At 46.7% G+C, this 24,001-nt stretch overlaps 2 protein-coding genes across 12 annotated transcripts in view; one reads left to right on the forward strand and one right to left on the reverse strand.

Annotated features, from left to right (window-relative positions):
- DMTF1 (cyclin D binding myb like transcription factor 1) overlaps nt 1-1,468 on the forward strand; it is a 43,823-nt gene extending 42,355 nt beyond the window's left edge. Inside the window, exon 18 of one of the 2 annotated variants that reach the window (XM_027574205.2) lies at nt 139-1,468. In XM_027574205.2, coding sequence (XP_027430006.1) covers nt 139-248 — 110 coding nt within the window. In that variant the 3' untranslated portion in view covers nt 249-1,468. The remainder of the gene's footprint in view (nt 1-138) is intronic. The other variant, XM_027574206.2, reaches the window with a different exon arrangement.
- Nucleotides 1,271-21,768, reverse strand: TMEM243 (transmembrane protein 243). 10 transcript variants are annotated; one of them, XR_003516506.2, is made up of 6 exons: nt 21,531-21,768; nt 20,615-20,920; nt 4,310-4,360; nt 3,204-3,308; nt 1,712-1,902; nt 1,271-1,409 (listed from the first exon to the last, which is right to left on the reverse strand). XR_003516506.2 is itself a non-coding variant. In XM_027574212.2 (6 exons), exons 2-6 carry the CDS (start codon nt 20,690-20,692, stop codon nt 1,389-1,391), a joined length of 327 nt encoding a protein of 108 aa, XP_027430013.1. In that variant the 5' UTR covers nt 20,693-20,920; nt 21,531-21,768; the 3' UTR covers nt 1,271-1,388. The 10 variants fall into 10 exon arrangements, 7 of the variants coding, with proteins under 7 accessions (XP_027430013.1, XP_027430009.1, XP_027430008.1 ...); XM_027574212.2 differs by having other exon boundaries at nt 1,712-1,783; XR_003516508.2 differs by lacking the exon at nt 1,271-1,409 and having other exon boundaries at nt 1,614-1,783; nt 2,156-3,308.
- Between the last annotated feature and the right edge of the window lie 2,233 nt (nt 21,769-24,001).

The raw sequence follows: 24,001 nt of genomic DNA on the forward strand, positions 1-24,001 counted from the left end.
AAGGGAAACATCAGGCTACTTGATCCAACAGTAGTCATCTTGTTAAGATTTTGCACTTTGGTCGAGTAGTTACTATACCTTCTTTACATGGATTAGAGTACATACATGTAAACTTACTTAAGACTTAACTCATTACAGATCCCATACTCCAACATCATCGAGAAGAATCAAATATCATTGGATCATCTTTGGGCAGTCCTGTTTCAGAAGACTCAAAGGATGTTGAGGATTTGGTCAACTGTCATTAGGTAATTCTTAAGAGACAGGTAGCTCAGGCAGAGAAGCCACACTGTTAATTACAACATCTCCAAAGAAATAGGAGCAACTCCCAAGAGGCTTAATTCACCATTCCTTTGGCTTTTAAATAGCTACAGTGCTTAAGCCACATACATGTTGCTGCTATGACTATTTACCTCCTTTAAATATACCATCTGAGGTCAGTCTTAGGACAGTGTGTAGATAAACTGAGTATGGAGGTCTTAACTGCGTAGATCCCTGTGATTGGTGTTAATTGTCAGCAGGGAATTTCATTCACTTCAGCTACTGAGAAAAGTTTACAGTCACCAAAGCTTATCTACTTCGTTTTACAAAGCAGTCATATTCATCTCTAAAGATCGGACATGGCTCTATCCAGTCTCAAGTAGGCCGGTTCGTATTTCGGAGACATCCCATCAACATGGTGTAGCGCTTACCAGTGACGCTCAGAAATGTTAAGTACCCTTAGTTTGAAAGGTGCCCAGCATCCCGTACAGAGACCTAGGAGGGCATTGTGTGGCCGTTACTGTTGGTTTACCCATTGCTGGCAGTGGGAGCTGATTCAGGCTGGGTACACAAAGAAGCATTATAAGAATTAAGAACATTCACTACAGGTTTTTTATTACTTATAAAGGGAATATGGAAGAGGGTAGCAACACAGCTCACCAGAAGCTAGAGTTTTCACCCCTTCAGAACCCACTGTTGTCAGTTTACAAAGTTAGCACTTTGAAGTAAAATTAAATGGGAAAGGAAGTTAAGGTTGCCTACCCTATACTATGACTCTTACATGTTTTGCTATACAAATTACCCAGGAAATAGTTGAGGAAGGTATCAGAGTCTGCCCTTCACTTTAGTGCATCAGCTGGTGGGGTGTGACATAACTTCTCCCTCTCAGGCAATTTAAAAAAACAAAATTTGCTTCTGTTATGAAAGAGATCAAGAGTCATTCATGTATTAGAGAAGGTGAAGCCAAAATTAGCCTCTAGGGCTTTAATGAACATGACCCCTACAGAAAAGTCACAAAAAAAAAAAAAAAAAAACTTGTATAAATTATTTTATTTATTATTGTAATTAGGTCTTCACAATCAAAGTTGTCTTTTCACCGTCTGTGTTTTGTTAATGTGAAATTGTAGTTATAAGCAAAAGTTGGTTGCCTAGGGAACAATAATTGTATATTCAGTTTAACAGAAATAAAAGAATATTTGTCTTAAAATTCAAGATTGTTACATAGCTTTTCGCCATGCACTTACATTATAAAAAGTCTAATTTCAAAAGTGAAAATTGCTTGTGCCCTTTGAGCTTTAAGGGTTGGAATGTTTAGGTGCAACACCACCTCCTTAAAGAAAAAGCAAAGCAATCTAGGCTATGTCTCCCCTGCAAGAGGGAATTTTAGATTTACAATTAACATGAAAATCATGTATCAGACTTGTGCAGGAGATTCTTAAGCATAGCTTACCCGGCTCTGACTCACAGTCCTAATGTATAGCTTTGAAGAGACCTGGTAAGTATTTCTCCTTGGCAGCCTCACCTCCCCACGTCATGGAAGTACAGGTTCGCACATATACATAACATGATGATAGAAAATAAGATATAGTAAATTAGATTTCTAAATTTCGGTTCTAAGTCTCCTTGTCGATACCAGTAGATCTAAAAGAAGAAGAATTACATAAGAGTTTTAAGTAATAGCCACTAGGCCTGACATGAAAATTTTTAAGTACAACTAATTCTTTTTCAACTGTGACCAATTTCATCCATATATACTTTCCCCCACTGAGACAGTCTTTATGTTAGTATACATTTCTGAAACCAATGTGGCCAGAATGTAATTTTTCTCTTTATAATTCTAGTAGTACCAAATTTCCACATCCAAGATCATACTTGTTCCTGCTTTCTTAGCTACCTTTTTTCTGTTCAAACCAGTAGTCATCCAATCACTGACAAGGCATCCAAGAATGTATACTTTGTAGGTCTTGTTTTAAATGTATTTGAGTAAAAAGGTACAGGTCTCTTTGGTCCTGGAAGGGATGACAACTTTTAAATTCCTTTAACTACAGAGTCAGGTTGCCAATACATTGTAAGTTTTTATACAAAACTAGATCATGTTAGTCACTCCTGGCTTTAGGCTGGGAGTAAGAAGGGCCATCTCTGGTAGTTTTGTTCCAAAGACTCCAGAATTAGATGGGCCAACTCTTTCTCAGAGCAAAGGAGTAGAGCAGAATAAAAATAATGAGATAAGCACATTACAATGGTGATGTAAGCCCTATGTGAGTCAAAACTACTGCTTTTAAAGGTTTATAGTTTTGATTCTACCTCTCCTCAAGGGAAATAAAACAACAGCCAAGTAATTAATGACTAAACAATTGACAAATAGCTAAGTGAGGATCTATCATCGTATTTGTTTCTTTATGTAAAGGAAAAGCATCTTTATGCTAAATAGTTGTACATTCTTGCGACAAGGATATAGCTAGCTGTAGCTTAAGATTTCCCAGGAGGTTCTTGGTGTTAATTACTTTCATTTGGGGAGATAAGCACAGAGATTAAAATAGACTAATTCTGTAATTAGAAGTAAATCCAGAACGCTGTATCTCTTCCCTTTAGAGCAGTAATAGCATTTGCCAAATCCTGCTGGGCCTGTAGGCAGTCCTCGAAGGACGATGTATTAGGTAAATTAAACTAAAGCTTTGGCCACCCAAGTCTTAACTTTTTTCCCCTCCCCACTTTTTTTTTTTAACTTTCAAAGGTTCCCTTTAGAATTAACAACTCCTGATTCCAGAAACAAAAAATCTGCCAATTAATACTAAGACTTCCGACATCCTTTGCATTGAGGTGGGGACGGGTAACTAGACACACCATTTCTTATAGACCCAAGGTTGGGAATCTGTCCTACGTATACACTGCAACCTTCAGCCCTCAAGGATACTCAATTTTAAATTCTAAATAGTACTCACAAGAATGCAGGCAGTAATACTACTCAAAGAGATGCAGACAGCAAAAAATATATTCAAAGGTTTTGGAGGTAGTTGAGGGAAAACAAAAGCACTGATCAGCGTTACCTGTATGAAAAGAAATTGTGTCAGGCCTTGGTTAGACTGGAGTTTAAGCAATGTCCTATTATGAAACACTTCACAAAGTAAAATAGTATCTACCACCAGGTTTGCCTTCTGGAATGTTAACATTTAGTAGAGTGTTTGTAAATCTGTTCCAGTATGTTACTTCTTTTAGTACTTCCTTTTCGTATCCTTTTCCTCCACTATGAAAGGAGACAAAACATCATAGCTCATCAAACTAGTGAAGCTCAAAATAACCTCTTGACAAAGAGATTAGAAAGCATTTAAACCTCATTCCTAGGATTAAGGATTACACTGGGAAAAGTTTTAACCTTTGTTATGTTATCTTGCATACACCAACAAAAATTAAAACCAAAATGGTTTTTGAACATTTTGGGACATACTGAGATAGGTTTCTGATACATTGGAGTTCTGTTTCTATCACAAATAAAGCATTATACTCATTCTTTTTATTAAGATGTCAATGAAACCACTAAAATTCTCTTTGATTTAATGAAATGTGATATAAAAATGCCCTTTTTAGACTATGGGAACTATCGCTGTATTTTACAGCAGGAGTACCAAGCTACATTATACAGGGTAAAGAATAAGGACCAAATAATCTTTTTTAAAGGATAACGCGTGTGCTTTTAGGAACAAAATAAACTTAAGGGATTAGCAGGAATGGGGAGTTGTGGGTCATATACAGAGGGGAATTGCTGGTGCCACTGACAAGTTACAAATTTACTAAACACAGAAACATGGCAGACTCAGAAATAACTACTTACTTGACATGGGCTATTTCATATACTCAACTGGGGGGTATTCCTGTTGTCAACTGCAGTTCAAGTGGTATAAAACTGAATACCAGACTGTGACTAAAATACTCCACAGATTCATGTACTGGCCTCTTGTATTTTTTCTGTGTTAAACTGAACCACAATACCGAGGCTTTCAAAAAAACTTTGGCGAAGAGCCTGGGTGAGACACAAAATAAACATACTTACTAGAATCAATAAGGATGTTAAGCTGCCAACAACTAAATTGATGATTCGATCCTGAAAGAGAAAAGAGTTTTTGAGCTCTATGATAGGTCCACGTCACTTTCAGAAAGGTACAATTCTAGCCACTGGGGTGATGGCGAATTAAGAAATGAAGGTCCTGCCCCTCTCTGAGCTTTACACACACACACACACACCCACATACACCCACCAGAAAGGCCAAGTGTACTGAGCCACCAGGGTGGAGAAGGTACTTTGGGAAGACATGGAACACTAATGAGAAAAGGTTTTCTGAAAGGACACGATGCTTTTACACTACAGTCTTTTGAAGACTGGGAGGGACTGAATGGGGAAAGGATGCTTATAAATATTACGCGTGCTGCTGGGAACAGTTTGAACAGAAGCAAAGGGACAAGGGCACTGGCATGGCCAGCCAGCCCAGGGCCTTGGTGACAAATACCAGGAACCAGACTGCGGGGGACTTTGAGTGCCATTGAGTTTGGGCCTACTTGTGTTACAGCTTAGGTATCCTTGCCTAACCTAATTTAGAAGTAGAGGCTACTGCTGGAAGGGGTCACACAATGCCAGGGCTGGAGGCAATCACACCATCTCGGCCAGTGCTTTTCCAACTTAATAGCAAAAGCCTTTAGTAACAAAATAATCATTTGAGTGAATGCAGAGCCTGGGGTCCTACCCGCCACTGAGCCTTCCTGCCATTCCCATCCCCACTCCAACCAATTCCACAAAAAGGTTTGGAAAATGTCTCATCTAATTCAATCCTTATATTCTAGATTAAGATAAATTTAGGTCCAGTGAGTATGGTTAAATTATTTGTCTAAAGCCCTACAGCAAGCATGAAGCAACTTTTTAACAGGATTCCCAAATCAAGGTCACTGGTTAGATAAAGCTTCAGCTATAGGAACTCAAGTATTTTATATATATAAAACTAATATAATGTTAGTAATACGTAATACACGTGTAATATGTAGATTTGATTGAGCTTACAGAACAGGATCATGATTAACAAACACTAAAGGCCACTGAGAATACCAAGTAGTCTTATTTCTGAGAAGTCAAAACAAATCAGGAGTCTTAAAGACTTACGGTGGCATCTGAGCAGGAACAGCAGGCTATGGAACATGAGTAGGCAATAAACAAAAGCTCACAGATCAAAGGGCACAGGATGGAACAAGCGCAGCAGCAACTGAACACCCACTTCCGAGTTGTCTACACTTAAAACTAAGAATCCAAAGTTAAGAGGCAAGCAAAGCTGAGAGGAACGGTGAAGGAAAGCCAAGTATTAAATTGGGTGTGCTTGACCTAACCAAGGACAAACCCCTCTCTCCAGACCAAGGCCACTGCAATTCACATGTTATAGAGGACAGAGGTGACAACTCTAGCCACACTCTTTACTAACCTAGAAGGACTCAGAACCAATCTTTTCACCGCCTCAGCCACAGAAGCCTGCCCTGCGGCAACACCCAGAGTCTGAAATTACAACCATTTGTGGGCAGAGACCCAGGGGCAAATCACTGATCACTAGTCACTCGTGTCCACACACAAGACAAATGTGCGTCTCAACCTCAGTTGTACAGTCTCTTAATGGGAGTCCCACTGTTTTTACCTTGTGAAGAAAGTTTAACTTAAGAGTATCTGCTCTCGTCTCTTTGAAGAGTTGCAGGGACTTACAGAAGTTTACAAAGGTCTGCATACCTCACCACAGCTCTCCTACCCATAGAAAGAAGACAGTGGAGAGCTTCAGGTGAGAGAGCCAAGCAGAATCACTTATCTCCAAACAGCACAGCAAGATGCCAACTAGGATCAGAGCAGGAGAAAAAGTAATCATAGTGAAGGGATAGTAACTATGCCAAGAGCTTTTGCGTATCCTCTTAAAAAAAAAAAATTCTGGGATGGAATGGTATCAGGACTATTTTACAGGTGGCAAAACAGGCTCTGGGAAAGACCGTTTGCCCAAGGTCTCACTCAGTCATTCTATCACAATGCAGCCCCTCTGGGACTCCCAAGATGGGACGAACCATTTAGCATATGGTCAAGTGTTTCCTCACAGGGTTTTCCTTCTCCAAGCCAAGGACTTGGCTTCAGGCCTTCTGCTATCCAAGTAACCATGAATCCAGGCCAAAGAAACAGCAGAGTTGACTTAGTAAGACCTCCCACTTTTCAGGCGCTTCTAAAAGCTTGCTATGTATGGAAAGTGTGGTCTGCAGCCCAGCAGCGTGAGGCTCACTTGAGAGCCTGTGAGAAATGCAGAATCCTGGGCCTTGCCCCAGGACCTACTGATTCAATCTGCATTTTAACAAGATCTTCAGGCGATTTGCACATTAAAATGTGAGACGCACTGCTCTATCAACAAGTCCAAACTAAACCATTTTAAATACTGAGAAGTTCAAATAATAGAGAAGAGACCCTTCCCTGGGCCCAGAGATTACTTGCTAGGTTTTAGCATCTCTCCCAGCTCCCAGTCTCCAAAGATAGAGCAATAAAAGCAATTAAATAGCATTTCAAAGGACAGTTTTCAAACTAATATGCATCAAATCATAATAAAGTACATAAAGTACATAATACATAATAAAGTACATAATACTCTTAATTTCTCATAAATACTTTCTCATAGAGAAATACTAATTTCTCATAGAAACGGTCTCCTCCCCATTTTTATTATTCCTATTCCTGCCTACCAAAACTTCTCCCCTCCCAGACCTTTAGACCTTATACTGTGTTTTATTTTCACTCCCAAGAAAGATCGAAGGATCAAAATCATCCTTGATCCTTGCCTGCAGAGAGGCTAGGATAGGGAATTAGGACATCCTAGCACATGAACACAGAAAATACACAGCATAGTTCTGAGAGGGATTCTGCATATATTACCTTGTGAGTCACTTATTCCTTTAAACATCTTCATGACAGCTCAATAAAATGAAAATTACTATATTCCAGATGCAAATAGAATGAATAAAACAGTCTCTACCCTCCAGAAGGTGACAGTCTTCATAGCCCAAGAGGACACTAAGGAGAAAGTGAGGTACCTTCGTCAGGAAGAGAATGTAAGACAAAGTCAGACCTCAAAGAGGACTAGCAGATGAACAAAAAGGAAAAAGAAGGGGGGGGGGGTCCAGAAGGACCTTAACCAAGACCCCAGAGAGAACAAAAGCATGGCAAATGTAGCTAGCCCATAGCTGAGCCAGCTTCATTAGACCTGAGCAAAGGGGCTGGCATCAGCCTTGAGCCCAAAGCAGTTAGGTCTTCATCTTCCTTGGAAATGGAGAAAGAAAAAATGATGGACATATGTGCCAGTGATTTATACCTGGGATGGTAGAAGTTAACCCTGTGAATCAAGTAAGAAAACACGATCTCCATTTACTAATGGGTAACTAGCTTCAATGAGACTGATCTTTCAAGGCCATACAACCAGGTAATGGCCAAGTCTATCCAATGCTCTTTGCAAAATTCAAGCCAAAGGTCTAAGAATCCTTAGACTAATAATATGTATGGATCCTGAAATTAGAATTAAGAAACCAAGGTTCTCATCTCCTTTCTGCCACTGGCTAACCATGTGATTAACATAACATAATTTAAAAAAAAAAGATCCCTTAACCCATTTGGGTCTATCACACCAGAGGACTGGGCTACGTGGTATCTGGACCCTTCCTGCTTTAATAATTTATGGTTCTGGATTGTCAGCTTCAAATTGCACTTGGGCCAGAGTAGAGGGCCTACTCCCCAGCAATCAGAAAGCAGAGAAGCCCCCCAATCTTGCCTTGTCAGTCATTAGCCAGCATCTTGGTATAAGACAGAGAACCCCAAACTCATGTCAAATGCTCAAGCGTTTCATGATGGCTCTGGGAGGAAGCTGGCAATAACATCTCAAAAACTGGCATTTGCCCTCAGCAACCTGAAAACATCCTGGTTCTAGACTGTTCAGAATGCTAACAAGTATTCCATTTCCAGAGCAATTTATTTTTTGCCTACATCCAAAATGGATTTAAGGGCTTGTGCTACTATAGTAAAACCCCAACCCACTCAAGCAGCAACAAAAAGAGCAAGGCAAAACTTCCAAAGCGGTTTGGGGAGTGGAGTGAGAGGACAGACACAAAAAAACTGGACTAAAGACAAAAAAACTTTTCCGATTTAAGCTCAAATGTTAGTACTAAGACTGCTGGGGAAGTGGGAAGTGCAATAGGGTTTAAAATTGCTGGCTAAATTAAGCACACTGGATCATTAGAAGCAAACCTCTCCTGGATCTAAGAGTTTTGTTGCATGGGTCTTTGCAAATATAGGGACACAGAAAACACAGCTACTTCACACATAATCGTCTCTTATACTGACCAGTAAGAAAGAATGAAGGCATAATGTTCTCACAAGAGTGAGGTGTGGGATGGCAGGTTGGGGTGGCCAACATGCCACACTCCCAATTTGAACGCTCATCCTTCAGAGCTCAACTCGAACATCAAGTCCACTGTAAATCCTTTCTGGACCCCATCCTCGGGCACCTTCCCCTCAGGATGAGATGCTCTCGTCTCAGGACTCCGAGGTCGCACTGCCCAGACTTGACGCTTACTGCCCTGAAACAGAACATACTCCCCGTCTCCTCCATTAGGAGCGGCAGTTAGTTTATGGCAAGGCAGGCAGCCTCCTTGTCTTCCTTCCCTACGGCCTGGCACACAGCTGACTCAGAGAATCGTTAAGCACAAGTGGCCAACAGTATTTCTCTTCGAGGGCCTCTCACCAAGAGAGGCTCCTCTCTCGTCATGCATCCGGGGCCTGGCTCCTCAGAAATCCCGGCTCCCAGGCAGAACAGCATGGGGGCCTCGCCGTTCCGGGACGGACACATCACAGCCTAGAAGCTACAGCCTGGTCCTGCAGCCTACAAGGTTACGTTCCTGCCAGCCACGAAGGCCTGACACTGTTCTGGTGCCTCCCAGGCTAGGTGCCATTAATTCCACGAAAATACCTGATAAACCGGGGTCCAGGTTTCCCTAACGAGTACAAGCCCAGTTACTCACTTTCAGCTACAGCAGGACCAAGTGCTGGTTTCAAAGACAGGACAGCAACTCCTGCTAAGGAATTCATTGTCCAGCAGAGCTGCTCAGCACTCCCAGGGAGAAGCAAAGGAAAACAGAGCACGCTCTGTGCAGGACAGAAAAGCCCTGGATGGACAAGGCCACAGAAACGATCCCCTCCACCCTCTGGAGAGAGATAGAGGGTGCAAGGGTTGGGGTAAGATGGAGAATTCCATTTTTGGCGTTGCCTCTAATTTTGTGACTCCGTAAACTCCTTCACCTCCCACACGGCTGCAGGTAGCCCAGCAGACCCACACTCTCCCACTACATGTTCCCCAGGTCCACCCTCACCCCCACACTCGCAAGACCTGTGAGCTGTCCCACCCCCTGAAACCTGTTCCATGTTGAGCCAACGGCTTTAGGGACTACAGAGTTCTCCCACATCCTGCATTTCCCTTGCTGCCTCTGTCTCTAAACGCTGTCCCCAAGAGAGCCGTGCCACCCGTGTACTCATGCCAGGTTCACACCCAAGAGGGGGTGTAGGGCATTCCCTGCTCCCTGGGCCAGATGGAGTCAGCAGCTTCAGTAAGATCCTCCGCTACGGTCTGGGTGTTTGTGTCCCACTAATTCCTCAGCTTCATATCCTACCACCCACTGTGACACTATTAAGAGGTGGGGTCTTTGGGACATAATTAGGCCACAAGGGTAGCGCCCCCAGGAATGGGACTGGTGCCCTTGTGAGAGGCTCCAGAGATCTCCCTCATGCCTTCCGGCACGTGAGGGCACAAACGCCAGCTACAGCCTGGCAGAGGACCTGCATCCAACCTCGCTGGCATCCTGACTTCAGACCTCCAGCCTCCAGAACGGACAGAAAGGTCTCTTTATAAAATCACCTAGTCCTTGGCCTGCGGTGTTCTGTTGTGGCAGCACAAGTGGACTGTAGCATCCTCTTTAGAACCTACGTCCCTGCCAATGTCCACTCCACTTCTTCCCCTCTTCTCAGTTCCTTGATCATTTCTGCACCTGCTTTCGCCAAATCTGTAGCCCTCCAACGTTCTGCTCTACTGCCCCTCCACCTGGTCTTCACCCACATCCACCGACTAGATCCTTCCCCAGCTGTTACACCGAAGCTCTAACTGGAGGGCCTCCCTCCCAGTCTGGGACCATGGAGTCAGCGGTTTTCAGCTATGCACGGAAGCCTCCCCAGTGGATCTGTTCATCTGCTCCTGTTGCTTTGAAAACCCGGTCCTGAGTCCCTCCCAGACCCTCAACTACTTCTGTGCTCCAGCGCTAAGCCTCCCCACTGTCCTAACCCCACCGGCCAGTTTCTGTGTCCATCTCCCCCTCTACCCTGTAAGGTCTGGGAGCCTGATGGCCGCGTCTTCCTTGTCCACTGTCAAGACTGTGGGCCACTCACTACACACGGCTGCATGGCTGCAGGCCAGCCCCATGCTTCGCCCTCCCAGCTGAGCACGCTGGCACCGGCCCGCAGCACCCCACTGGCAGGAACGCCTTTCTAATTCGGAAAAGCCAAGCCATGTGGCTGAGGAAGCTGCCACTGCCAGAGCGGAGAGAACCTTCTTTTGTTTGTACAAGGGTGCCACCGAATCGGGGGGTAGCGCTAGTCATGCTGACCGTAGCGCCCAGCATGTATTAGATGCCCAAGTCTTAGCTCAAAGACAGACTAACCGAGTGCACTGCAAATTCCTGTTGTCAGCCGAGCCTTCACTGTACTTCCACTGCCTTTCATTTGAGATGACCGTCCCCGTGTCTCCCCAGACAGTGGTTTGCAGGCCCCTCTCGACTCAGCTTCCTCATCCCACTCTTGCAGCCTGGCTATCAGCAGACATCCTTTAGAAAAGATGCCAAGAAAAAGAGGAAAACTCCTCCTCCTCCTGTATCCATTCTTTCCAACCTGAAGAGGATCAGAGGTGACCTGCTTCTCTGCCAATCCTGCACCCATTCCCTGGCTCCATTACCTATCTCCATCTCCATCTGTTATGTTGACGCTCTCCCTCATGGAGTCATCTCTAGCCCACAAAGCTCAAATCCCTCCAGCATCAGAAGATCCACCCATGCAGCCTCCCATTTTTTTTTAAAAGACTTATTTATTTGACACAGAGTGAGAGAGACAGCACAAGCAGGGGGAGTGGCAGGCAGAAGGAGAGGGAGAAGCAGGCTCCCCGCTGAGCAGGGAGCCCCATGTGGGACTCGATCCCAGGACCCTGGGATCATGACCTGAGCCGAAGGCAGACACTTAACTGACTGAGCCACCCAGGCGCCCCATACAGCCTCCCATTTGATGGGATGTTAGGCATCCCATCATTGAGAATGATGTTAGGCATTCATTCTCCACTCATCTTACATGCCAATGTTAGAAGTTAGGAAGAAAATAAAACCGAGTAAACGAAAAGTGACCAGGGTGGAGATGGAGAGCTATCTGTAAATAGAGGTCGAGGAATCCTTTATGCGGATGTGACCTAAGGAATGGAAAAGGAATGAGACATGCAAGGATCAGGGAGAAGGGTATTGCCAAAGAGCCACTGCATCAAGTGCAAAGGCCCTGAATTCAGCAGGAGTAAGCTTGGGAAATGGATTAAGGAAAAAACAAAGCGGGGGGGGGAAGGGGTAGAACGCCTGGGTGGCTCGGTTGGTGAACCGTCTGCCTTCGGCTCAGGTCATGATCCCAGAGTCCTGGGATCGAGCCCCACGTCGGGCTCCCTGCTCTGCGGGGAGTCTGCTTCTCCCTCTGCCTCCCACTCCCCGTTTGTGCTCTCTGACAAATAAATAAAATCTTTAAAAAAAAGAAAAATAAATAATAAATAAATAAATAAAAGGCCAGGATGGCTGAAGCTCAGTAAGGGAGAGAGAGGGAAGAAAGAGGATTGTTTGATGCCTTTCCATCTCCCCTGCAGTACCTACATGCTCCATGAGAAAAGATACAAACTCAGCACACAGCACACCTCCTTGGATATAGTATGGTCAGTAAGTGAATATAAGAATACATGCGTGCACACTCAACAACCTATCGCCTCCAGAAGAAAATCAAATCATGCTCCCAAGCACGGCATTCAAGGCTCTCCTCCCAGCCCATTCCCAGCAAGCTCTCGAGTCCAGTCACAGTCGCACCCAGAGTTCCTTCACCATTTCCTGTACTTTCCTGCTCCCACCTCTTTGACACAAGCGGGACCTCCCGCTGGAGATTCCCCGTCCCTCACCTCCTCCCGTCAAAAATCTTACTCCGGCTTCAAGGTCTAAGACTCAAAAGCCCTCTGATCTGGTGCCCTGAGTAGAATTTTCTCTTTCTTGGGGCTCCCAGAACTTTGTTCATCCTTTCATTAAAGGCCTCAATCCCCTTTTAAATCCAGAACTTATCCTCCATAACCCACGAGAGCTTCAGGTCACTGAAGACAGTGATTATCTTCTCTGGTGAGGCAAAGAGAAGACTGTCCATTCAGCACACAGGAAATGTCCAAAGGGCACCGCTTCCTACCATTGTTAACCCAAATGAGTGAGTCAGACCCGTGAGCCACATCCTACAATTTTGTGTCAGAAGTTTTTGCATTTCTCAAACTAACCCAATACCATAAATAAATGGCCAATTCTCAGAAATGATTTGCCTTGTATTTCTTCCAAATCTCAGGGGAAAACTTGTCAGGAAAGCTCTGGAAATGGCGCAGACGTCTCAAGAGGCAGCCCTATAAGTATAAACCTACCAAGAGGATGTAAAATGCAGGAGGTTGGGGCCCAGCTGAAGCAAGAAATCTTATGCCTTGTCAGTGGGTTAACCTGGTTCCCCCGGAGCCTCCCCTCACGCTGTCATCCGGGGCAAAGCCAGGGACAGTATGCACGGGGTAGAGAGCCAGGGGACAGCTTACCTCACTGGCAAAAGTAGCCAATAGTGAACCTGATCCTAGGTGCTGCTCTTCTGAGACATCCCAAAGAAACAGCAGACTTAGAATGGCGCCAGGAGCAGAGGCGGCTTGAGAAGGTAGTCACACTTTACAACCCTCACCCGCAGAGCTCCCTTTCCAGTGCGCCATGACCACCACAACCGTGTGTCTCTCTGAACATCAACCCCCCCAGCATGTCTCGGTCTGGAGAAAGTACACAGACATCTTCAAAGGTTTCCCTTATTTCACACACTCACGTTTTGAAGCAGCGTTCATTTGTGAACGTTTTTGCATCTCCACCCTACCTGATTCTCTTTCTCATAGATCCGTGAACTTGAAACATGCGAATTTCATTAAAGCACTACTTATGCAAATCAGATCACAGTGAAAATAGAAAACAAGCCTACTCCCCAAGTTTAAGGGGCAAAATAACCCCCAGAATCCCACAGGAAGGGGCGTGACCTCCAGCACAGGAGACACAGTGCAAGATTACGAGGTTAGGTGCCTGACAGACGGGACAGATTTATTCTCCTGCCAAATGCCGGCCTGTGGCCTTAGAGGAGTCATTCGACTTTTAAGCCCAAATTGCCATATTTGTACAATGGTCGAACGTGTGGGGCTGCAATAAGGATTTGGAGGTAATATCTGTAAAGTCCCTAGGATAGTAACATTTACCAGAGTCGGTAAACAGCGGCTAATATGGTATTATTTCTACATCTAATGGGACATCTTACCAATGAGAGGCTGGGTCCTCAGAAATGAGTGCGAGTACAGAGGGCCCATACCCTGGCCCCAATTTCAAATGCATTCCATCATTCCCACGGGGACACTCAAGTCTTGTCAACCCACTAGATCCTAAAAGCAGCTCAAAAAATATAATTATACATATACAAGGCCCATAGACTGACCCTCAGGAAAAAAATGACTCATTTCAGCAGACCTAGCCTACCACCTCAGACCGGCAAAAATCCATCTATGGAGAGGACCACTCAGCAGGCCAGAATGCTTCTGAGAGGCCAACCTCAGTTTAAGTTTTTGGTACAATACTGTTAGGTTTATTACCTGCCCCTCTGCTGAGGTGCAGCAAGGAGAGGATCACGGGAGGCCGTTCGCTGCAGGAGGGCCTGAAGCGTTTTGGTGCCTGTCCTGTTTTGGTGCCCAGCGTTCCAGACTCCTGAATACCAGCCCCCTCCGCTATGGTCGCCCAACATGGCCCGAGAATGTAGGTTACCCTTCTGGTGATGCTCAGTTCTCACTTACATCTTAATGAACGTTAACACCAAGAATGGGCCTTGGGCCCAGTACTGGAAAGGGTGGAGAAATGAAGCAACTGGCTCCTACCCTCAAGGAGCTGACACTCCGGGTCAGGAAGGCAAGATCCAGGCAAACCCCCCACCACACAAGGAGGAAGTGCCAGGGGGCGCCTCTGAGGGGCAGGCTCGTTTGAGGGCAGCATGGGTGCAGTCCGGGTTTTAAGCAATGTTCTAAGGCAGGGATTTAGACCGAACGGGATTCAAGTGTTTGGAGAAGAGAGGGCAATGGAGCTGGGGAACAGTGTTCTTCATTCACTTAAACCTTTACAAGGCTCTCCCTCCATAATAACTCCGGGGGCCGCACAGACACATTCCTTCACCACCCTACAAAAATTATTAACCCTGTCCCTTTACTGTTCTTCCTGAAGTTGATCACACAGACCAGGGGTGAGACGCCAGGTGAAACGCCGCTCTCACAGAAGCCGTTAACATGTGAAGAACCAGGACCCCCTGGCGGGCACCAGGCTGCGGAGGACAGCACATAAGTACCGCGAGAAGTTTCAAGGTTCACCCAGGTCCTGCTCTAACCGCCACATACTTTGCTAATCATAGACCAGCCATTCCAAGGTTCCACGGGGCAACTCGGATAGGCCAGTGCTCTCCCCTGCCTTCTTGTGGGGCTGCCCTTCTGATAATACAACGTTCTCTGCTTCAAACTCAGGGACTCCGAGACTGGCTTCCTGCACATCACCAGTCTGATTTCAGGGTTCAGCAAGAATGCTACAGAGAGGCAAACGGCATTTACCAAGAGCAAGAGGCAGCTGAAGGAAAGAGGTCGGCAGAGAGGGGCCAGCGTGCACTGGCCTTCCACACAGCATGGGTAAGACCAAGGGAATCAGCCCTCTCTAGGCACCAGCATCCTCTGAGGGGCTTTCTAAAATTACAAATGCTGAGCCCAACCCGCAGAGATCCCCAGTCCTCCGGTCTGGGGGTGGGAGAGAGCAAACTTACTACAGTAAGAAAGAAAAAAGGCATGGCATGGATCATCCTTGACTATCTCCAGCACAAGGAATCCCAAATCAACTGGTTTGTCAGTGGATGAGGGGCAAGGGGACAGCTGATCTGGTACCTTGGGCTACTAGCTCCCCTTTGAGGGACATAGGAGTTGGGCTCAGAGGATTACCCAGAAGCTCTATCAAGAGGACAGAAGCTAGAAGCCTGCACCCATCAGAGTAAAGACTTTGGCGTTTTAGGCAGGGGGAGGGGCGGCAGGCAGACACAACAATCTTAATCACAGCTTTGTTATTAGTTAAGCAGCAACCCTTAAACCACCCCCGCCACCAAAAGCACAAAGTAGCAGTCTCATTTTTACACTATAACCTGCAGAAGCTAAATGCCCCAAGTTGGAATTGCTTTCATTGGAGTACAGGCCATAAAAAGACCTTTGTTCCCCCCCAACCAATCTTGTTTCTTTTGTTTACAGGAAGAAGAGGGAAGGACGCAGGAAAAATACTTTTGTACATGGATCTTTTGCCTTTGGAACCAAAGATCTGAATCTTGGGACCCAGAAACATATCCCCTACACAGATCCCACTGCCCCCCATATTAGCAGAGTTCAGTGTACGTACTGTCACCAAAGTCACTCACTTTCTTCTATCACGTCCAGGTATGAACGGAGGGTCAACCACGGTCACCATCCGCCTTTTAAAATGAATCACTCCTTTTTGGAACCAGTGAAAAATTAAGAGAACAGGCTGGTCCAGAAAGCAGTTTACATTACCTCCCACCAAGGGTAGCGTTCCTGCTTTCTCGCTCGTGCTAGCTATGGGGTGTGGGTTTGCTTTCTCCCCGCAGAGAACCATCTTCTCCCTCCCATGTTAGATTCATCCATCTGGACTGGAGGAAACGGATTTCAGATGATTGCACAGGCAGGCGGCAAACCAAAAGACAGACTCACAAGCCCTGAGGTTAACTTAGGGCCCCCTCCATTACTTAGAAAGATGGCCCCAACTATGTGTGGTCCTAAGGCAAACTTTTAAAGGCAGCCACGGACAAGAGAGGGAGAATTTCTCCAGTTTTAGTTCACACTAGGGGAGGGAAGGGAGGACAAAGGAAGAGGCTTCCTGCGGTAACATTTCTGAAAGAGTGTTCCTGTAGAAATTGGGCTCATGAATGCTCCCATGGGGGAGGGGAGAACTCCCTAATTCATCACGCCCGTCCTAAAAGGCTTTATTACCAACAGTCCACAAGTACTACTTACCCACCCTCTCCAAACAGAGTCCCAGTGAAAATCAGCATGCTAAAGGTTCTGACAAGTTCCCCAGAGAAGGAAACTATTTTGTGCAAAGGACTATGGAAACACCGTAACTAAGAACTCACCTGCTTCAGAATTGTGCTGTCCTCTAAGGCAGTATTAGCTGTTGGTGGTTACTGAGCACCTGGAATGTGCTCGTCCAAACTGACACGGGCTCCAGGTGAAAAATGCACACTGGTTGTCCAAGGCTTAGTCCAGAAATGTAAAAGTATCTTGGCTTTTTATATGGATTAAACTTTCAAATGTATTTTGGATAGGAAATTAAAAATGTATTGAAATTAATTTTGCCTGTTTATACTTTAGTATGGTTACGAGGACATTTAAAATCACCTCTGTGGCTCACATTGTATTTCTACTGGATAGTGCTCCTTTTAGAAAACACTCAGAGCACAGGCTTGGCAACCCCAGGTATATCCATCTTGGCAACTGCGCCACATTTGTTCGTTCCCTTCAAAGAACGTACGTAGCCCACCCCAGACTTCAGGAATAGATAAAACAGCTGAAAACAACATTCTGACCAGGATGCCTAAGCTAGCCCACCTAGGAATATGTAATTCCAAAGGAATGACAGATAGGTTTCCTTTTTTTGTCTATCACCCCTGAGATAGTTATAGAAGGACGGCACGGTTTCACTTTGCCTTTCCCTCCAGGGCTCTATCTGAGAAGGTATTCCTGAATATCATGCTGAAGTCTGATTATGGTTAGAGTTTGGGAAATGAAAGAAATATGTGCATCCCGTACAGGTGAAGACAAAAGTTACTGCAAAGACTTGCCCACAAGGAAGGCTGTTCAAAGCCCCCTGGATGATGTATCTTCTGTCCTCTAGTAGATTCTGTTTTCACTCACTCCATGACTTTGGATGAACCCATTTCCTGGGAATGGGTAACTGGTGCTTTTCAAAGTATGCACAGAGACTGCATCATTTACTATCTATTACCCTCGTCAACTCCTGAAAGGGAGTTATTAAAACATGACCAGGGAAGAACTAGTAGTGTGAAGGAACAAGTAGCCTGCTTTGTGGATCAGCTTCCTTAGTTATAAAATCGAAGTCACAACATCCACCTTACAAAGGAACTGGATGACCAAACAGGGGAAAGCCTAAATGCCCAGCATGCTGCGTGGCACGGAGGAAAAAACAACTTCCCTGGAGACTCTGCTCTGCGGGCTTTCAGTCATCTGTGCCTTAGAGGTAGACACTGGACCTAAAGCTCTAGATTTAAAATTGAGAGGCTAACAAAAATAAAGATAAAAACAAAACTGAGAGCGTATATATGGTCAGGTGTTATATGGCAAACAAGATTCCTGAAAGTTCAGAGCATCTAACAGACTATGACAGGAAGTGGGCTTTCCTCTTTCTGGATTTTCTCCTCAGAAATGGTAGCTCGTTAATACTAAGTTTCACGGTTAAGTGGCTTGTGTGTCCAGTTTCCTGGCATCTGAAGGAGAGCAGGCTGGGAATACGTGCACAGAGGGGCCAGTGAAGAGTTTCTCTGGGTCCCCAGGGATCTGCCCTGCTCGGGCAGTGACTGTGCTCCACAGGAATGGCTGCACTGCAACTTTTCCTGCCCAGTTCCCGTGCCTGGCCCACCTTCAGAGCCGCCAATAAAATCACTTGCTGTCATTAAAGACCTAGGTCTCTCCTTCTTCAGACCAGACATCTCCATTTGTAAAACACAGGATGTTTTCTCCCCTTCTCAAACCAATGGTCTCTTTCCTTTCTCAGTTCTGGATAATTTCTCTACGTCCAATCATTCTGTCAGCCTGACGGAGGGAACTGAAGGGAGCAATTTTCACATCTGGAATTGTCCCTTATTCTTAGTCTCTGAGTAGCTGAATCTGCTGTTATAATGCCCAAAGTGGCCTAAGTAATGCCAGGCCTGTATACTCTTGGACTAAAGTATGCAACAAAGAGAGAAACGTTTCCAACAGTCAAGTTCTTGGATGGGTTTCAAATCGATCACAGGTCACAAAAAACTTAGTCATTGACTGTTTAGGCCCAAACAAGTCGGAAAACATCAGTATTTCTCAATGTCTCTGTAAATCAAGTCCATTATCAAGTCATCTACCTCAGTGTTAAGCGGCTGTGGGGTTTAAAGGAGGTCACAAGTCTACATCACCCAGAACCCCAATCTGTGCAACAAGGCATGTGAGGGAGACACTGAACCTCTTAGCTCTTGGCACAACTAGACAGACAGGTGCCCCGGGTCCAACACCTTCAGGCAGCAAGCTCCCTCCACTCTTCAGGCCCCAAATCCTCTTCTTGTTAAACCCCAATTTAAGGGCATTCATACGTGCAAGCCCAAGGCTACCAGAAACTCTGAATGGAAAAGTCATCCATGATCTTCCCCAAGCTTCCCAAACAAAAGTGACCAGTTTCTCCTGTGTACCCCAACACACCCCCTCTATGCCCCGTCATAACACAGATCCAATGCATCACATTTCTCTCTTTTGCCCACCGAACTGTGTTCCTTGGACCTCCAGGGCCTATCACATAATACTTAATTGTAGTAGAAATAGGAACTTCTAATCAACTAGAATCATGCTCCTCAAACCATGCACAATTGAGCCAGGATTATGTAAAGCCACAAAATAAACAAGGTGCATCTTCCAAGATCAAGCCTAAAGCATTTCCTTAAGATACTCTAAGAGGGGCGCCTGGGTGGCTCAGTTGGTTGGGCGACTGCCTTCGGCTCGGGTCATGATCCTGGAGTCCCGGGATCGAGTCCCGCATCGGGCTTCCTGCTCGGCGGGGAGTCTGCTTCTCCCTCTGACCCTCTTTCCCTCTCGTGCTTTCTATCTCTCATTCTCTCTCTCAAATAAATTAAAAAATCTTAAAAAAAAAAAAAAAAAAGATACTCTAAGAAAGAAGAATACCCACACAGAGTTTAAAAAACCCGGTAGTAGTCCTGCAGAAGGCTGGCAGCTTCCAAACTCAGGGCTACACCCCACCCTGCCAAGTTTGTTTCCCATCCTTTCCATCAGAGGTCCCCCACACCCAACACTGGAAAACCCAAGTTCTGGCCTTCACGTGTGCCCTACTTTTTGAGAGGCTTGAAAGGACTGTCACCTCTCTCCCCCTCCTGCTTGTGCACTCCTGCGCTACCTCTAAAATAAAAAAATCTTAAAAAAAAAAACAAAAAAACAAACTTTGTTAGGGCTCAAAGGTCACCAACACCACTTTCTAGGTGAAAAAAAACCACAGGCTCATTTTGCCAAAATGACTCAAAGTTAAAGCAGAAGCCAGGAAAAGAGCTCTCTTCAATTACTGGCCCAGAACATCACATGATAAAGCCTGTAAGGCGGCATTATATTTTTTAAAAGGCTAAAATAAAGGACTACAGCTTGTTTAGGTCCAGAGACCCTTTGGAGCGCCATCAAAGCAAGCCTCCTCTCAAGCCTCTTTGCTTTGCTTGGCTGCCTCAGCCGTAAACCCTTAATGTAGAGTTCTAGATAAATACTCACCAGAAGCACCTCTCCAGGGTTCTTCCTTGCGGAAGGTTTAGTTGCATGCCTGAGGCCTCTTGAAGGTTGGCACTCCAGCTCCACCTCCCCTCCCGAGAGGGGCTTCCGTACTCCCCTGAAGGGCCCCCAACAGCCCAGAACTTTCTAAACTTTTCTCCACCCCTGGCAGCGGGGCCAACGCTGTCCCAAAGAAAGAGCCGAGTGGCAGGACAAACATCTTAAGAGGGAAGCAGGATTGAAGAACCAGCGCTCTCCTCCTACAAGTGCGTTCCCGGGCCGCAGCCAGGACTCTGGCAGGAGGACAGACAGACAGACACACACACGCCCACGCACACACACGTCCCCAGCCCGGAATCCAGGTCCACGCTCACCTTGGCCGACGTCTCTCCGAACAGAGGTCTGTTGTCCAGGCCACTGGTGCCATAGGTCCTGGTGGAAAAGTCCTCCATGTTAGGGTTTTTTCACTCTCGCAGGCCACTCAGACCTGAGCCAGCGTTACCTCTCGAAGCGTCTGCTCCACGACTGCCCACGCCGCGTATTCACCGAGAGCTCATGGCCGAAAGCGCAGGGGGGTCGGGGCCGTCCCCGCGGCGGCTGCGGCGGCTCGTGGGCGCTCACGCCCGCGGGACGCGGCCGCTCTGCCCGAAGCCCGCCGCCCTCCTCATAGCGAGCAGCTGCTGCAGGAAGTGAAAGGAAACACACCGCGTGGCCGACTCTCCTCGGGACGCCCAGCCCGCGCGGCTCCCACTTCCCTAAATCTCAGCGCTCAGCGCCGCCGGGCGCTGCGCCTCGCACGGCAGATCCGCGACCTCGCGCCCCCGGGGGTCCCCACGATTCCCACCCCTCACCACCGCGTTTCTTCACACGATAGTTTCCCAAGCTTTCTCAATCTCCTGTTCAGCACCAATGCCTCCACGCTCGAGAAGAAGGGGCTCCAGTGAAGATTTCATGACAAGCCCCTCACCAAGCCCTCTGCACCGCTCCACCCCCCCAATTTTCGAGCGGCGGGAAAAGTGAAGTTGCCCAAGCCGAGCGCTCCGCGGGCCTCTCCCCCAGCGCTGCAGCTGCACGTCGCAGCCGCGGCCGCGCCAGGCACTTCGGATCCCCTTTCATTTGCCGCATCCACCCGCGGCCCGTCGCGCTTTCCGCAGCTCCCCTCGGCTCTCTCCTGCAGGCGCCGCGGCTGGGGCACCGGCCGGGTCAGAGCTAGCGGAAGAGAAAATCCCGCCTCGGTCGCGCACAGATTGGCCACCCTCCCGGGAACCGCCCCGCGCCCGCAGGCCAAACCTCGGCGTCCCCTTCCGCCCTCACGCTGGGGAGTCGTGGCCGCGCGGGGCTCCGCTGCTCCCGGGCTCACACACCCGCCGGGATCCCTTGCCAAGACTCTGCGGCGCGGGCGAGACGCGCGGAGAAGGAAGAAACCTTCCGGGCTGGCGGAGAGCGGGCCCGAGGGCCGAGCGCTGGGCGGCGGATCCCCGCTTCTCGGCTCCCCTGTCTGGGAGCCGCGGCCTCTGTCGCAAACCGACTTGGCCCGCCCAGGCGACGTCACCGCCGGGGCAGCCAATCCCGCGGGCCGAGGCGCCGCATTGGCTGCGGAGCTTTATTTCTGGAGGTGCCAGTTTATTCCCGCCGCGCTGCCAGGCTCCCTGGCTGCACTTCTCAGCCTCTTAGTAATTAGCGTCTGCGCGAGCCACGTGGGTGAAGAACCTCTCTGAAGATAGCTTTGCCTTTGGCTGGAAACATCTTTAAAACAACCGGCCTGCCTTAACCACCCCAGTCTTGGCAGGACGAGGACGCAACGGGGATCACTGACAAATTTGGTTTACGGTTGTATGTTTTTCTTGTTTTGTTCTGTGATAGGGATCCTGTGGCGTTTAAAGAAACAGTCGGGATGTGACACAGGCAAGGTACTTCTTTGACTTGCACACTCATGCTGTTAGTGATTGTGCTGGCTAAGCATGTTTGCAGCCACAGAGAACGCTTCGTGTGTCAACCTCTTTTCCGGGTGTTAGAGCGTAGAGAACTGGAGGTGGACAGGCCTTAAAGGCACCATAGTGTCACCGCATTTGGAGTCATTAAGTATTAGGGAACAAACGCAACCACGCTAGGTTCGCGGGACACTGCAGCTCCGACGTTAAAGAGAGCCCTGACAATGCTTGAATGCAGGGAGAACCCGCGTTGGAATGCTGGAGCCATGTAACATTTAGAGCCCAAGCCAAGATTCCAGGTGGTGCTTTGGCCGTTTAGGTCAAGGGATTAGGACAGGGGATGGACTAAGAACCACAAATCCATCGATGTGAAATTTGCAACACTGAGTAGAGTGAGGTATGGTGTATATCTGATCTACTGGTTATATATTTCATAAATGATATTTTGTGCAGGATTTTTTGTTTTAACAGGACTGCTGCAAAGTCCTGCACACAGTTTTGATAGAACGTTGATGGGCTTAACAAATAACTTCAGTCACATGCAGCCACATTCATTCAACAAATACCTTTGAGAGCCTGCTCTGTACCAGCCAACCACCAGAGAGGGTAGTAGGGTGATCAGGAAAGAGACAGGTGATATGAGGAATTCTTAATCTCAGGAAACAACCTGAGGGTTGCTGGAGTGGTTGGGGGGTGGGAGGGATGGGGTGGCTGGGTGATAGACACTGGGGAGGGTATGTGCTATGGTGAGCGCTGTGAATTGTGTAAGACTGTTGAATCACAGACCCGTACCTCTGAGACAAATAACACTATATGTTAAAAAAGAAGAAGAAGAAGAAGATAGTAGGAAGGGGAAAATGAAGGGGGCAAATTGGAGGGGCAGATGAACCAGGAGAGACTATGGACTCTGAGAAACAAACTGAGGGTTCTAGAGGGGAGGGGGTGGGGGGATGGGTTAGCCTGGTGATGGGTATTACAGAGGGCACGTATTGAATGGAGCACTGGGTGTTATATGCAAACAATGGATCATGGAACACTACATCAAAAACTAATGATATAATGTGTGGTGACTAACAACATAATAAAATAAAATTTAAAAAAATTTTTTTAAAAAAGGAAAGAGGCAAGATCCATTGGCTAAGAGCACAAGCTTTGAAGTAGATCATATCTGTCCTCAACCAGTTTTTATTTAAAAAAAAAAAAGTTTAGGGAAGATAAAAGACATCTGGCAAACAAATATCCAAATGGTGGTTGTCATAATGGTGAGGAAGGGATGCCATAGAGAATACACAGGAGGGCACTCACCAGCTTCAGTTGACAGCAAATGCTTCCTCAAGGAGGCTTCTAAATCAAGACCCAAAGAGGAGTATGACTTAGCCAATGTGAGGAGAAAAGTCAAGAAGGAAGGCCAGAGAGGCCAGATATTTGTGTAGGGAGTATTTGAGGAGGAAGGTTGAGTTGGAGACAATGACCCCTTTACTCTAGAGTTTCTTATTCTTTTGCCCCACTAATTTTCTATGGCTCTGCTCCATTCTTTTTCCTAAGAGCCAGCTTCCTCATCATTACAACTCCCCAATATTTCAAGTGACATATGGCCTAAGCTTGTTTTGCTGCTAAACTTGGGAAAATAGATCTTCTAGAGCCACTACCCACCACTGGTTTGCAGCTTAGTCTCTATTTTGTTAGTTCAGAATCTCATGAGAAATTTCAGTCTGCTGAGTTCAGATTATGGGTGGTTTCCAGTTGCCTCAGATCCTCCACCCCCAACCAGCCACAGGTGGGACCAGGGACAACATGTATCTTCTAAGGTCCACCCCCTTCAGCAAAATG

This window comes from Zalophus californianus, chromosome 12 (genome assembly GCF_009762305.2).
Source record: "Zalophus californianus isolate mZalCal1 chromosome 12, mZalCal1.pri.v2, whole genome shotgun sequence".
Classification (NCBI taxonomy): Eukaryota; Metazoa; Chordata; class Mammalia; order Carnivora; family Otariidae; genus Zalophus; species Zalophus californianus.